General features: G+C 30.5%; 1 protein-coding gene across 2 annotated transcripts in view; it reads left to right on the top strand.

Annotated features, from left to right (window-relative positions):
• LOC145288067 (rab-like protein 2A) overlaps window positions 1–16013 on the top strand; it is a 268601-nt gene that overhangs the window by 33715 nt on the left and 218873 nt on the right. For both annotated transcript variants that reach the window (XM_080136120.1, XM_080136121.1), the window contains exons 2-3: window positions 2304–2333; window positions 3613–3692. In XM_080136120.1, coding sequence (XP_079992246.1) covers window positions 2304–2333; window positions 3613–3692 — 110 coding nt within the window. The remainder of the gene's footprint in view (window positions 1–2303; window positions 2334–3612; window positions 3693–16013) is intronic.

The following is a 16013-nucleotide window of genomic DNA, read 5'->3' as shown; positions in this document are numbered from 1 at the left end:
CCAGCTCAATTTCTGTCTTCACTGTTCCTATCCAAGTCTTCAGTTGGCCGCCTTTGCGCTTTTTCTAACCAGCAGATATGATTGCGGCTGCTAATTTTCAGATAAATTCTTCCTCGGGGCATTTTATAGTTCAATTATCATTTGCAGTTCGCTATTCAATGTAACTTGCATAAATGCAGTTTTATAAATTTAGTCAAAATGAATTCATTTTCATATATTTTTATTTTTACGTGAACCAAAAGTTTTTGCAGATTACTAAAATTTCTTAATTCTGATTAAAGAAAAAATACTCAAAACCAGTGAAAAGGTTAAAATTGTGAAATTACTTGCATTTGAAGAAATCTACTTTAAAAATTGCTAAGAATCTGAAGCAAGACCATCGAACTGTGAAATGATTTGTCAATAAAGATAAAGAAGGAAGGAAAAAACACAAAAGTGGCAGACCAAGGGTGATCACATCAAGAAATTCAAGAAAAATCAAAAGAAGTTTGTCTGCAAACCCACACAGTACAAGCAAAACCATTTTTGATCATGCAGAGATTACCAAAATTTTGAAAAGGATCTAAAATTGAATTTTGAAACTAATGGCAGACCAGGGATTACTGACCAAATGTCGCCCTTTGAATGATATAAACTGTGAGAAGCGATTAGCATGGACCACTAAATATCTGAAAACAAATTTTCACAATGTTCTATGAATTGATGAAATTTGAGCAATGCTGGACGACCTTGATGGTTGGTCCAAAGAACAGTTTCTAAAAGGCATCAATCCTCGTCTATCGTCAAAATGTCAACAGGGAGGCGAAGGGGTAATAACTTCGGCTGGGATCTGTCAATGAAAACGTTGAGCCTTTTCTGGTTCCTGATGTTGTTAAAATGAATTATTGCTCATTCTTGGAAAAGAATTTATTGCTTTGGTTGAGTTCAGAGAATGATGATATCAAACACAATCTCATTGCACAAGATAATGTATTAAGTCATGCTTCTCGGTTCACAAAGCTTGGCTTTCAGATCAGTGAACGACTGATGGATTGGCCTCACCAGAGCCCGGGTTTAAATTCTATAGAAAACCTCTGGTTAGTTACTAAGAGGAAGGTTTACGAGGATGGACACCAATTCAGTAATAAAAAAAGATCTGGAAGAGTATTGAAAAAGTGGAAAATTTCACATCCTCTGTTGATATAACAATAAAAATATAACATAATAATATAATAATAACATAATAATAAAATAATAACATAAAATAACATAATAAAATAACATAATAACATAGCATAATAACAACATAATAAAATAACATAACAAGAACAACATAACAACCATAATAGTTGATGGACTAGATTATGAATAAAAAAAAAAACAGATTAAGGATTAAATACTAACAACCATCGTTTTCTTTCTTTCTCAAAACTAAGCCAGATATTTTGATCAAAATGTTGCAGGATTTGTTAATATAATGAAAATGGGAACGTGGGTTTTAGCAAAACAAAAGTTAATCTAGAATAATAAGGATTGACTGTGTCATGTGATATTAGAGTCAACTAACAAAGGAAGGATTTTCATATATTGACAGAACAGATCAGTTAGAGTTGAGTTCTAGTCTGCGAATTGACATTGACAGTCATGGAAGTAGTCGACTGAGAAGTTAGCAGGATATAATTTCCAAAAAGAAATGGTGTGTACTGAGAGTAAAAGTCACAACCATGAAAATAAACATTAAATGTGTGAAATATAATTTGGTTATCACGAGTTTTTAGAAGAGAAAATAGGTTGTATATTCAGAACCACATCCAGAACATGGCTGTGGTCCTGAATATAAAACCTTTTGTGACTACAAAGAGGTATGTTTCTCCTTTGCCTGGTGCCAAGCAGACAAAGATGTTTATTCATTTCATTGGAACTGTATCTGTATGTGTCACACACGCACCAAACATAATATGCACTAAATGATCACATGGATTGACACATAGTATGCAATCACAAACACTACAGACGATCACAAACACACACAAATATTTACATTTACACTCGTTATATAAACGGCTATATAACGATCTCATTAAAATTAGGAATACAGGACAATAGGAAAAGAAGTTGTTTCCTAGTGGTGTAGTCCTCCATCATAGAATTAGATAAGTTTTATGAAACACAATTGCCAGCATTGAATAGTTAATTTATTTTCAGCCAATTTTTGTGATAAAAAAAAACTCTTGAGTAATTTATCAAATGAAATGTTTTTTTCTGAATTCAATCAAATATTTTAATTATTTAATTAACTTTTCTAATATTTTTTTTCATTTCAGATTGATGGAAAGATTCCTTATTGATAGCTTGTATCCTTTTTAGGGATTTTGTTGGATATTTTTTCATTCTCATCATTTTAGTGATTTTATATGGATTCCCACATGTGAACTGTTCAGATCACCTTGATTTTCTTGTTCTTCATATCTGAAATTTGGCTGCAGATAAATCAGAAAAATTCTTGATTTCAATATCTATTTTAAAATGGTGGAGTCGACTGAAAAGTATACAACTCCTGAAAAAATTTCTAGCTTGGCACTCTAACCTACACCACCCCCTATAACGATGGGGATTCGCCCCCCCCCCCCCCAAAAAAAAATCTGCCTTCAACTGCCTACCACTGTTACCAATGGCCGCTCATTCTGGTTGAAGTTTTTTGAGTACTATAATTGGAATACCAGTCAGGGCCATTTGCTTTACTGGATGCATGCAGAAAAAGAGACTTCATTGGTTTGGTCACATAGGATGGATGATAGTTCTTGGGTTTGTAAATGCAGTTGAAGACCAAAAAAACCTGGGAGAATATAATGGGGATTTACTTCAGAAAAAGAGCAATAACGATGTGTCCAGAGATAGGTCAGTTTTGGAGTTAATTTCTAAAAGTTGTCTAACAGCATGTAAAGTGGTTGTTAAATCGAATATGATGATTAGAATGGTGTATTGTGTAGAATGGAACTTATTCTCTCTATTATAGTGTAGGCAACACTATTATTTTATCCATAGTTCAAGTTCATCCATTATTATTGTATTATTTTCACTTTATGTAAATTTTTAATCCATCAAATAATATCTTGGTTGTAACATTATAAAATGACAATATCAGATCCTATAAGTATTTCTTTTTCTTTTGATTTCAAATTTATATTTTGCATCTGGAATCATAGATGACATACTTATTAGCTGCATAATCTGAAAAGAAATGGAAAATCATTAATGAAAAGGAGGGGGGATTTATTGGGGAGATTTATTGCGAAGAGGTATGTGTTGGGGAGATTTATTGCGAAGAGGTATGTGTTGGGGAGATTTATTGCGAAGAGGTATGTGTTGGGGAGATTTATTGCGAAGAGGTATGTGTTGGGGAGATTTATTGCGAAGAGGTATGTGTTGGGGAGATTTATTGCGAAGAGGTATGTGTTGGGGAGATTTATTGCGAAGAGGTATGTGTTGGGGAGATTTATTGCGAAGAGGTATGTGTTGGGGAGACAAGCAACAATCTTTGATATGCAGAAGATGTCACATGTTTTTAAATTTATTTTTTGAATAAATTTTTCTACACTCATTGTTGCAAATTTTTCTTAGCTCACTTATCAGTAAACCTCATCAGTCATCGACCTATGCTGTAACGCTATATAAATACGACACTGAAGTTGATGGAAGAAAAGTCTCTGTAGGTAAGTAACATGGACAATTTATGACATTAATAAAAAAAATAATTTTAAATTAAAAAAAAAAAAAATTTTTTTTAATGTTTTACTTTTGTATTTCAAAAAAATTCTTACAAGTAAATAAAATATATTTTGTTTTTTAAACTGTCACCATCTGTAAGATTGTATAAATATCGATAAGAAAAATCAAGCCATCATCATCCAATTTTGGTATTTAAGGTGTTACGAGTGTCCCAGTTGTAATGTACAGCTCAATGAAAGGGAGATTATTATCTTGGGAACCAGGAAAGGGTACACCGGACCGGGGGGGGGGGGTAACAGGAGGTAAACAAAAAGAAGTAGCCTGCTGACAAAAAGCAACAGCTAACATTTATCATTAACAGCAAACATTCTTGTATGTGAAAATTGGAATAACAAATATCACACCAGTAATTTACGTCATACGCTTGTTGTTCATGCCATTCAATTCAAAGTCAAGTTGTGTACCATCAAGTCACTTATGCAGTCAAGCTAGATCTTCTTCGGTCTACCACGTTCCTTAGTGCCTGGGGTATCCATACATGTCACGGAGGTGATGCAATATATGATACACATTGTGCATGGCTAAACCACTTGAGATGTCAAACACATAGGCATCCAAAATCTCACCAATACCAAATTTCTGATAAAGTTCAGCTGAAAGAATTCTATCCTTCAGTTTGCTGTTAAACATCCACCTGACCATGGCATTGTCATTACGCCAAAGCTGTTGTAGATCAAAGCTTTTGAGGTTCATGGTCTGCAACAGCTTCGGTGTAATGATCGAGTATGAATTTAATTGTAACTTTAAAAATAACCATTCACTTGGATTTAACTGAATATTTTGGGATATTATATAGTTTTCTGTAGTTGATGTGATGTAAATTCCCTTAAATGTAGAAAATTTATATAATTTCCAATGCTACGATTAAATTGTTTAGTTATTTTATTTGTTTTTGTGTTGGATTTTAAATTAAAAACAACAAATACAAAAGGAGAAAATATTACTCGAGGTTCAAGCAATTCTATATGAATAAAACTCTGTTATACCTTTGTGTCAACATAATTTTGAAAATTATGCATTTCATTTTTTTTTTTTTTTTAAATTTCATTAAAAAAGCATAAAATAAAATAATTAAAAAATATTATTTAAATATGACATATCTACTATAATACGTTTTAAAAATGTTTTGCTAATTGTTGAAAAAAAACCAAAAAAACTTTATAATCCTTCGTAATTTGAAAAGAATTTTAACACATTTAAAACATCATTTCTGATTTTAAAATTCTTAGGAAATCATCATTGATTAAAAAGTTAAAATAGCATCGCATTAACAACATAGTTCTGTAACAATTCGGTTCAGTTAATAATTTCATTAAACTTTTAAAATCCTTTCTTTTCCTTTGGTAACAAAAGACAAAACAAAATTGAAAGAATACTCTTTACCAATATCAAGTAGGTAAGGCTATTTTTATATAAAAACAATGACAAGAAATTTTAGCATTTATACAAAATTAAAGCAACCAATTCAATCGACAATAAAAAAATTCACCACTACAACGAGATTTAAAACCATTAAAAACGTTAGTATGTCTAATGAAATACTTGCAGATTTGCACAATATGCCATTCCTAAACTTTCATGGTTCTTGTAGTTAGTCTCACTTATATCTGTTACTAAAATAATTATTGAGCTTTCAATATTTATATTGCCGTTCAAGGGAGAGAACTCTATTTAACCCCACATTATTTTTTATTTAAAGAAAATAAATTTAAAAACCTGCAGGAGTAAATAGTTATAGATGAAGTCTTTTAGTTAAAATTTAGGTAAAAAACAAAAAGCAAAAACTATTGCTTTAGTTAAATTTGCCTTTTTAAACATTGTAATAAAGTTGAAGTAATTTTATTCAAGTTAGGGAGTTATCTCCCTTATACTCGATTGTTTAAAGTTATTTTTACTGACTATGCAATTATACTACATTTATAGCACACACTATAAGTTAGTTGAAAAATAAAAAGCGCTCTATCATAGGTTCTATAAGAGCTAATATAAGGTATTTTATTTAAAATCTGTACATTACTTGGGGAACACAAAAGCGAACACCGCTTGTCTTAAACCAGTGATTTGTTTTTCCCCACATTTTTTTTCACAAATTCTTCACCTGCTGAATGATGCTGAATAGTTTTTTCTTCACCTCTAGTCATTTCCTATTCCATACCTGACATGGCCAGATTGAAAACTCCATTAACCCCAACCTACACTGTAATGCATAGTTTTTAAATAAAATACTTATATAAATTAAAAAGGACTGCAGTTTCATATAAAATCCAACTGCCAATATGTATTTATATTTTATGTTTGTATACATTTGAAATTTCAAGCTAGCTGCAATCAAATTTTACTGTTAATTTTTTTTTTTTTTTAAACTATTTTACATGATGTTATCTCACAAAATTATCAAATTGTTTTTGTTTAACAATTTAATTTTTTTTAAAGTTTATAATTTGATAGCATAATTTAATTACTAATATATATAAATTTGCACATTTTTTTTTATACTACTCTAAATTCCTGAAATGAGTATATAAATGTATAATAAATTTTTATAAAAACTTTGATGGGTATATGGTTAAAAATGATCTTGTAAATCACATTAGAATTTCACGGTGTAAATTGTACATTTGAGGAAATTTTTATAATGTTTGAAAGATTCTGAGGGGAAAAAATTCTATTTACAAAATGAAGGTTGTTAACAGGAAATGTAAAGCCTCTCTCTGGTTTTTAAATGAGAAAGAGAATCATTTGTATATTAATCATTTGTATATTAATCATTTGTATATTAATCAACCCAAACAGGAAAGACTATTGAGTAGATGTTAATGAATATTTGAATTTAAAATCTAAAAAAAAATGATTGTTTATGCATATCTGATAGAATATCAATCAGTTATCCATAAAGTTTGTGCATTTTTATGGCCATTTTCTTTTAAGAATCTTGATTAAAATAGGTTAAGAATTTTTTTTCTTTTCTCTCCCTCCCCCTCCGTTTTCAAACAAAATTCATAAACAAATGTTGCTTACTGGAAAGCTAACTTCATATAACTTTATTGCAGAAAAACGCTTGTTCTCTTGAGGAGTTGATACCCCCCCCCCCCGCGCCTATAAATATGTGAGCTGAATTTAAAAGTAACACTGGTCTACAACAAATTTGTTTGTGTTTTTTTCAGCTGATTTAGGACGAATCTGATGCACTGAATTCAAAATCCATATTGGTTTTGTTCAATTAGTGAAAGTTTTTGAGCTATGGCCACATGTCATTTTTTTTAATTTTTTCTTTTTTTTTAACATTTTTGCTCAATTGTGTTGAGCATTTTCAAAGTTAGTTGTGGTAAAATGTCATGTTTTGATTGGAAATGATTATTTTAATGACAAGAAGTATTCAGGTCTGAGTGATCATATCAAAGGGATCAGTTTGAAGTCTTAAAACCTTGAAATCTTCAAAAAATTGGTGCTCAGCATACATGAAGAAAAACTGGCCTGTGCAGGAGGAATTGGTGCATTGCAAAGAAAGGAACATCATCAACGACCTTCTGGCAGAGAAAGGGTACTCTTTCCATTACTTCACATCAAGGTCAGCTTAATCAAGCAGTTCACCAAGGCTCTGGACAAAGATGCTTACTTGTGCCAGATTTTTTCAGAATTGACCATGGAGAAGTTAAAAGATGGCATCTTTGATGGTCCTCAGATCCGACAGCTCATCAGAGATCCAGAGTTCGAAAACTCAATGAACAAAGTGAAATTGGAAGCATGGAAGGCATTTGTTCTGCTAATGAAGTTGCTTGGCAACAATAAGGCCAGAAACTACGCAGAACTTGTCAACAACATTCTGAATGCTTTCAGAAACCTGGATTTCAACATGAGCGTCAAAATGCACCTATTTTCACTTATGGGCCGGTTTCCTGAGAACCTGGGTTCGGTGAGTGATGAGCAGGATCTGAAAGAGACAAGACCAGGTATCAGGATCACTGGAATGCAGTTATGATGACTGACTATTATTGAAATCTGAAGAAACATCCTTGCCATTGAGCATTCTAGGAGTTTAAAGAAATGGAAGTTCAAACCCTGAAATTTGAACAATAGTGAGCAACCTGCAATTTATGTGTATTTACCTTCACCCACCATTCAGTTTACATTGATGGATGTTTTTATCTGTTGGCAAAACATATTTTTTTTCTTGAAAACATATTTGATATGTGTTGACAAAAATCAGCTGATAATGCCACAAAAATGTAATCGATTTTGTCACCAGATCTGATTTTTTTTTTTTTTTTAAATCAACTTAAAACAAAAAAAAAACTCACCTGAGTGAGAGAAACATGCCATTTCCTGATTTAGTAGTGCAAAAGTACCCTAATTCAGTTGTGGAAATCTAGACAACATTCAAAATGTAAAAAATTGTTGTTGAGTTTAATTTGTATATATTAAGCAGATTAAAAAGAATCTGTAATTTAAGGTACATGGGTTGCTAATTCAGTTACTTTAAGTAATATTTATTATTTGTTAGTGTACCAAACTTATGATTTCTTTTGTCATTTTCATTGCAAATTTTATACTCATTTTTTTTTTTTTTTTAAATCAATTATAAAGTGAAAAACAAACTTTATGAAAATTAAAACTTCTAACAATGAATTGATAAAAATATTTGAACGTGTATACTTTATCATTCAATTTTATTCTTTGTAATTTTTTTTATGATAAATGAACACATACCATTGCATTAACTTGTAATTTTAAAATGATAAAAAATTTAAACAAATCTGATTTATATATAAACTTGAACATTGTCTGATTTTTTGTGGATGGGGTGTCAATTATTTTGCTGTAATTATGTTAAATGGAGTCAGTTTCCCCAATAAGTGGACATGGACTCTCCTGTGTCATTAACTCTTGATATTCTATATCATCCAAAACTTCATTGACCAGAAGTGATGTTTGTATCCCCAATGACATCATATTAAAGAACAATGTCTTTCCAGTCATGTTGTCCTGTTTCATAATAATCTTTTGAAAATCATAAATATGTAAACGAAAATCCCCACTTGTAATAATTTTCTTTATTTCCTTGTGAAGCTAAGACTCTGGATTAAAAAAAAAAAATTTCAACAAGATGTGAAGACTAAAAATAAATTTACAGATGCAAATTTTAAACCATGTAATAACTATTGCATTACAAAATCTAATGTAATAATTCTTCAATTAACTTTCATTTGTGAAAAGAAATAGTGCTTATTGTAATAAAAATACAAACAGGCTACAGACATTTATTAATATACTGGCAGGGCTACCTGGCATTGCTTGGAACCGTATAAAATAATAGGAAAATAAAGTTGATTTTGAACATACCTGTTATTAGGATAGAGGAATATTTGATGTCTATGTATCATTTGCTATCTCGAGCATAGCATAGGATGGATATTACACAACATATGTATAAAATAATTGTACCTTCCCTAGGACAGGAAATTTACAGCACTTATATGAAAAAAATTTTCCTTTCCTAGAATGGTTAATGTACAACATCTATTTAAAATAATGTTGCCTACCTTCAGACGGGTAATGTAAATACATATACGAAACAATTTAATGTACTCTTTACATGTATCATGCAACATGTATGAACTGATTTCTCTTTCTCTCCAACACCACCATAATTGTAAGAAAAATGAAATCATATTTAGAAGATAGATCATTTGGATTTCAAAATTAATACTTAAATACATTGTCTTGGTTCGTGATTAGGCAGCCTGTGCTTCACCATAAAATTTGTCAATACTGTGATTATTCTCCCACCACAAACATCAGACACTATAATTTTAAGTGAAATGATGCCATTTCTGAAAGATGACTCATCAGGTTTTCCAAATTAATATATAAATACATTGACATGGTTAGAATTAGGCAACTCTTGCTTCACAATATAACTCAACATTATTGTGTTATTTTTCATCCCCACATCCCGGCACCATGATTTTTAGAGAAAGATGATTCAGCAGGTTTTTGAAATTAATACATAAATACATTGGCACGGTTAGAGGTTAGGAAACCCTTGCTTCAACATGAATTTCAATAATGTTGGATTTCTTTCCCCCTTCATGACCAACACCATAATTTTAAGAGAAATAATGTCATTTTCAGAAAATAACTTCAGCAAATTTAAAAAAAATTAATACATAAATTGTCACGGTTAGTGATTAGGCAACACTTTCTTCACAAAAAAAGTTTAACATTACTGGGTTTCTTTTTTCCCTACCATCGGCACTATAATTTTAAGAAAAATGATATCAGCTTTGGAAGATGTCTCGGCATGATTTTAAAATTAATACATTAATACGGTTAGTGCCTTGCTTCAGTATAAAATTCTACATTACTGGGTTTCATTTTCTTTCCTCACTACCGACACTAAATTTTTTTGACAAAAGATTTAATTTTGTGAAAATTACTCAGCTGGTTTTAAAAATAAATACATAAATACATTTAGAAGCTTAGTGATTAGACACATCTTGCTTCACTATAAAATTCCACATTACTGTGTTTTTCCCTTGCCTGAATACAGATACTATCAATTTTAGTGAAATGATATAATTTCTTGAACAGAACTCAGGTTTTCCAAAGATACATAAATGAATTAACACGGATTGTGATCAGGAATCCCTTGCTTCACCATGATTTTCAATATTACTGTAGTTCTTCCCTCCCCACCAGCGACAACATATTAGTAAGATAAATTATGTCATTTCTGGAATATGATTCCACAGGTATACTATAGTTTATATATATGAAATAAAGTAATTTTGAGATTGTAAACTGCTTCAGCCATTTCCAGGACTGACTCCATATTCTTTCCCCCTACTCTTAAAAATATATATGAAATAAAGTAATTTTCAGATCGTAAACTGCTTCATCCACTTCTGGGACTAACTCTATATTTCCCTTTCTCGCTCTTAAAAATATATATGAAATAAAGTAATTTTCAAATTGTAAACTGCTTCAGCCATTTCCCAAACTGACTCCTTATTTCACACTGCCTCATCTCCTTAAAATATATATGAAATAAAGTAATTTTCAGATCATAAATTGCTTCAGCCATTTCCAGGACTGTCTCCATATCTCTCCCTTTTAAAAATATAATTCTATAAAATTTAATTTTTTAGATCATAAACTGCTTCAACCATTTCTGGGACCGGCTCCATATACCCCCTTCATCTTAAAAAATATATATAAAATAAAGTAATTCTGAGCTCGTAAACTACTTTGGGCATTTTCAGGACTGATTCTACATACTACCCTCTTAAAAATATATATGCAAAAAGTAATTTTAATACTGTAAACTGCTTCAGCCATTTCCGGCACTGACTTCATATACCCCACTTTTAAAACTATTTACAAAATAAAGTAATTAATAATGCTTGGGAGATTGATTTGTGACAGCAAAAAGACACTACTTCCCTCACCGCCGCCTAAATACAGAAGGTTTGATCAATTTACATGATTTTTCGAATATGGCAAATATCAAAACTATTTGATACTTGTACATGATTTTTTGAATATTAACAATACGAGATGATAAACAGTTTTAGTACGTCACATGTAAAATTTTTGTTTTTCACACAGGTACTCCACTGTACAAGTATTTAATTTTTTGGGTAAGATACGGTACAAATACTTTATTTCTAATTTAAAAATGAAAGGAGTCAATACTTTTTATGTAATTTTCTGTTGTGCTAAATTTTCTGTATGTCAGGGATAAGAATTTGTTTTTTCATCTTGATGCTATAGTGAAGAAGCGCCTTTTTTTCTCATTTAAAAATCATACTACCCAAATATATAACTTTATTTTTGGTTTTAATAACTTTTATGTACATTACAGGTAGAGTAGTCTGTTTTTCATATGAGTAATATACTGCAAAAGTACCTTATTTCTAATATAAAGAATAACTTATATGTACGTCAAAGGTAAGATTTTCTTTGGTTTGTTTTTCAATTAAGTACTAAACTACATAAGTACCTTATTTCTTGGATAGAATACTATACAAGTAGCTTACTTTTAATTAAAGATGAAGCTACTCGATCATTTTACATAATTTTCTGTTGTGCTAATTTTTCCGTCTGTCACAGGTAAGAGTTTGTTTTTAAATCAGAGTGCTATAGTGAAGAAGCATCTTATTTCTTATATAAATGTCATACTATTTAAATATATTGCATAATTTTCGGTTTTGATTACTTTTATGTATGTCACAGGTAAGATTTTCTTTGTTTTTCATATGGGTACTATACTGTACAAGTACCTTATTTCTTGGGTAGGATACTGTACAAGTACATCCTTATTTAAAAATGTAAAAATAAAAAGTCAATACTTTTAAGTAATTTTATGTTGTGTTAAATTTTCTGTACGTCAGGAATAAGAATTTTTTTCATCTGCGTGCTATAGTGAAGAAGTTTTACTACTCAAATATAACATTATTTTCACTTTAATAACTTTTATGCATGTCATAGTTAAGATTTTCATTGTTTTTTTTTTATATGAGTACTATATTGTACAAGTACCTTATTCCTTGAGTAGAATTTCTTATATACATTTAAAAAGTAAGCGATCATTGTATGTGATTTTTGGAATTTGACATCTATACAAATATAGAAACATATACACATACTTAAAATTCATTATGATTGGTTAATTAGTTAAGGAGTGAGTCTAATACATACAAATTCATATTTAGGGAGGAGATAATGCCTGATAGGATTGTGAAAAATATGCAGTCACCGGAACTTATCTATTTACCTGATTTTTGAAATATGACATTGTCAGTGTCGAACATCATAAAGATTTTTATGCATTTTTTTTCATAGAAGATAATGTTTGGGATGAAATTATGCTATTTAATATGGTGACTTGGTCTTTTGGCTAAGATTAAAGTCTAGTTTCTGTCTATTTTTCAGTGATTGTATGCCTCCCCCCCATAACAACAGTTTTTGCAATTACTGCCATGAGGACATTATGCTTGAAAATAAGAACTCGGCATTATCCGATTCATTTACCTAATTATAGGAATCAGCAGTTTTTCCATGTGATTTTTGGAATATGACATGTAGTGTGTTGTATATCATAAAGATTTTTTAATGCATTTTTTTTTTTTTTAATAGAAGATAATGTTTGGGAGGAAAATATGCTATATAATATGGTTACTTGATCTTTTGACTAAGATCAAAATGTAGTATCTGTTCTTCAACATTAAAGTGATCTCATATTCCCCCCCCCCTCGGTAAGCAGAGTACGGATATTCATATTTGTACTAATACTAAAGAAAATGGCCAGTAAAAGTGTAGTAACTGCTCTTTGCATTCAAGCGATCTTATTTGTCCCCTCCTCCTCCATAAACAGAGGTAGGATATCATATTTGAACAAATACTAAACAAAATGGCCAGCCAAGTTTTAAAGAAATTATGTCATTTCCAGTAAAATAACTCGGCAGTTTTCAACCAATACTAAAATCGATTGCTTGCTTTTTAAAACATAGCAACTGTATTTTGTTCTTATCGGTATATATTTTCATGCGTAATTTTTTTCTACCGTATCGTTTCTCATGATTCTTGGATGTTTCTGATATGTGAGACACAACAATCACGTAGATACCATATTTTTTTTTTAACATGTAAATGGGTATTTTTTCAGTATTATGGTTTGACGTGGTTCTTTATATCTGTGAGAAGAAAAATTAATGCCATTATAGAGAACTGACGTCATTTCTGGTGACATTAGTTAGCATTTTTTCAAATGTAAATAGATGTCCATTTTCCAGTATGTATGCATGCATAGAACGATACCATTGCACTACGCTTGGCAAATTGTGATTTCTTTCAATTTTTACCCCCTTTTTGAACCCCTTAGCAATTATTTTAACCGAGTGAATCTTTCATTACTCAAGTGGCTTTCAAACCTTGATAAGTGGTGACTCCCAAGTATTTTCTCTCTGAAATAATTAACTAAACCAATATTGTTAAAATGTCTTACTTGACAAATAAAGAAGTTTCCAGTTCAATTGGGTGACTGACTTTTCAAGTAATTTTTTAACTATAAATTGACAAAGATGTCAATTTAGCATTTAGAAATAACATGATCATTAAAAAACATAAACGGGCTATTGTCATAAGAGTAATATTTTGGGGTGGAGAAATCTTGGTAGAAAGTTTGTTTACATTACATTTAAATTTTTGCATGTTTGTATGGTCAGGATTGGCAAAATAATTCCAAAGAAAGAATGAATGTAAAGAAATTTTTTGCATCTAAGAACCTTTTACAGAGAAGGTGTGCAATTTTATTTCTAATGATATGGGTCATAGGTAAAAGGTAAAAATGCTGTAAGTTCATCAGAATGCTTTCTGTTGAAATACTTGTAAAACAGTCACAGGGCTGTGACTCTGGTGATGCAACTGAGGCTGGAGCTTAGCATACTTATTAAGTTAAACATTTTTTTGTACCCTGTTTAAGAGGGAGATGCTAGTATGTGGTGCACCGGCTCAGATGTGGAAACAGTACTCCATGTATGGTATATGGTGGCTTTATAGAGATATAGAATAGTGGAAGATGTTTTCTAGCCTGGAAGAGGGAGCCATTCTTCTTAGCAACATATTTGGCAACATCTATGTATTATTCCAACTCCGATCAACTAAGGATGTCAGTCCAAGAAGTAAAAATTAAACTAAAACTAAATAACTAAGAATTTTCTTTTTAATTCATAGACTTGCGACTAACAGCATATAATATTGACAGAATGCCGATTAATGAACAAAATTTTTTTTTATCCAAATATAAACAGCTTCAGTATATTTTAAGGTTCACTGAGAAGGAAGAATTTGGAAAGTTATTTCTTTTTAAAATTGTAATGTTTATTTAAAATATTGAAAACAATTGTTAAACTTTAGAAAATTAAGAAAAACATAACTAAAGTGTTTATTTCTTTCAATGATATTTATATGCCTAATATATAAAAATTAAGCCTGCAGGGTTTAAGTTGGGCCTAAATCTAAATCTAGCTAATTTTTATTCATTATTGTCGTAACTTCAAGTTGTTTAAAAATAAGTTATTTTGGACTGGTAATTTGGAGACGGTTTTCAATGTGATGATTTGATTTTGTTAATATGATTGGAAGAACAACTGTCATTATTCAATCAAATTTTTTCCAAAGTAGCCATTGTTGATTCTGTACCTTTTGTTGTCTGCAATCTGCCCACTAAAACTGCAACAAGCTAAAAAAAAAAAAAAAAATGATAGCCAGTTTGAATGCAATAGTCTGATGAAATCGATAAAGACAATAAAAAAGTACAAAAGATTTCCAAGAGAGAAGACATAAAAACAAACAAATGTGACTAAAGATTATTTGTTCAGATTGTAGTGGAGTTGAATACCAGCAAATCCGAGCTTGACTGTTTATATTTAACAGTACATAATAACAGATTGAATTTCATCTGATAAACATAAATTTGTGTGATTTCTTGAAAAAGTGACTCATCTATTATGAATTCTGTCCATATAAAAATTTCAAACTGAAAATTGACATCCATAATTGTTTTCTTTTTTATCGTCAAAATAGTTATCTTAACCCTCTTAAAATGAGAGTATCTGACTTTGCTTGTCATTTTGGCTGCTTTAGTTGCCTCTAGCTGCCTCCCCCAAACACTACATTTAAACCCAAATATTTTCCCAAATTTTATTACTACCTACTTGGAAATCTTTTTTCTTTTTAATTAATAATATATGATATCTGTATAATTGAATGCACCTAAATATTTCATCTGACAGACGTCAAAAATATCTCTGTAGATTTTTTTCTCAGTTTATTCTTACATTTATTTTTATGGGGGTTGTTACAAAAGTAAAACCTAATCAAAAATTTGAAGACTGTTCTGGTACCATTAAATTGAATGACCTTTTGTGCTCCATTATTTTTCTACTTTATTATCACCAATCTCAGTGAACTTTTGCCAGGAATTCAATGACAAACCTCTTCTTCTGGCATACATCCATGACAGGGGTTGCTTTCTTAGTCTCATACTCTCAATGTTTGCAACAGAGAGATGAAACTTTCAGGTCATGAATGATGCATAAGTTCAATCATCATAACGATACAATTGACAATCTCCTATGATCCATTAGGGCAATTTAAACAAATAGGAGGCATTATTTTTGGAATACCCCTTGAATATTTGAGCTATTTTTAAACTGATTAGACAATTTACTCCAAAAGTATTT

This window comes from Euprymna scolopes, chromosome 11 (genome assembly GCF_053919585.1).
Source record: "Euprymna scolopes isolate OS-2025 chromosome 11, ASM5391958v1, whole genome shotgun sequence".
Lineage (NCBI taxonomy): Eukaryota > Metazoa > Mollusca > Cephalopoda > Sepiida > Sepiolidae > Euprymna > Euprymna scolopes.
Note: the sequence above shows the minus strand (reverse complement) of the source record. Positions and strands in the feature narration are given on the sequence as shown.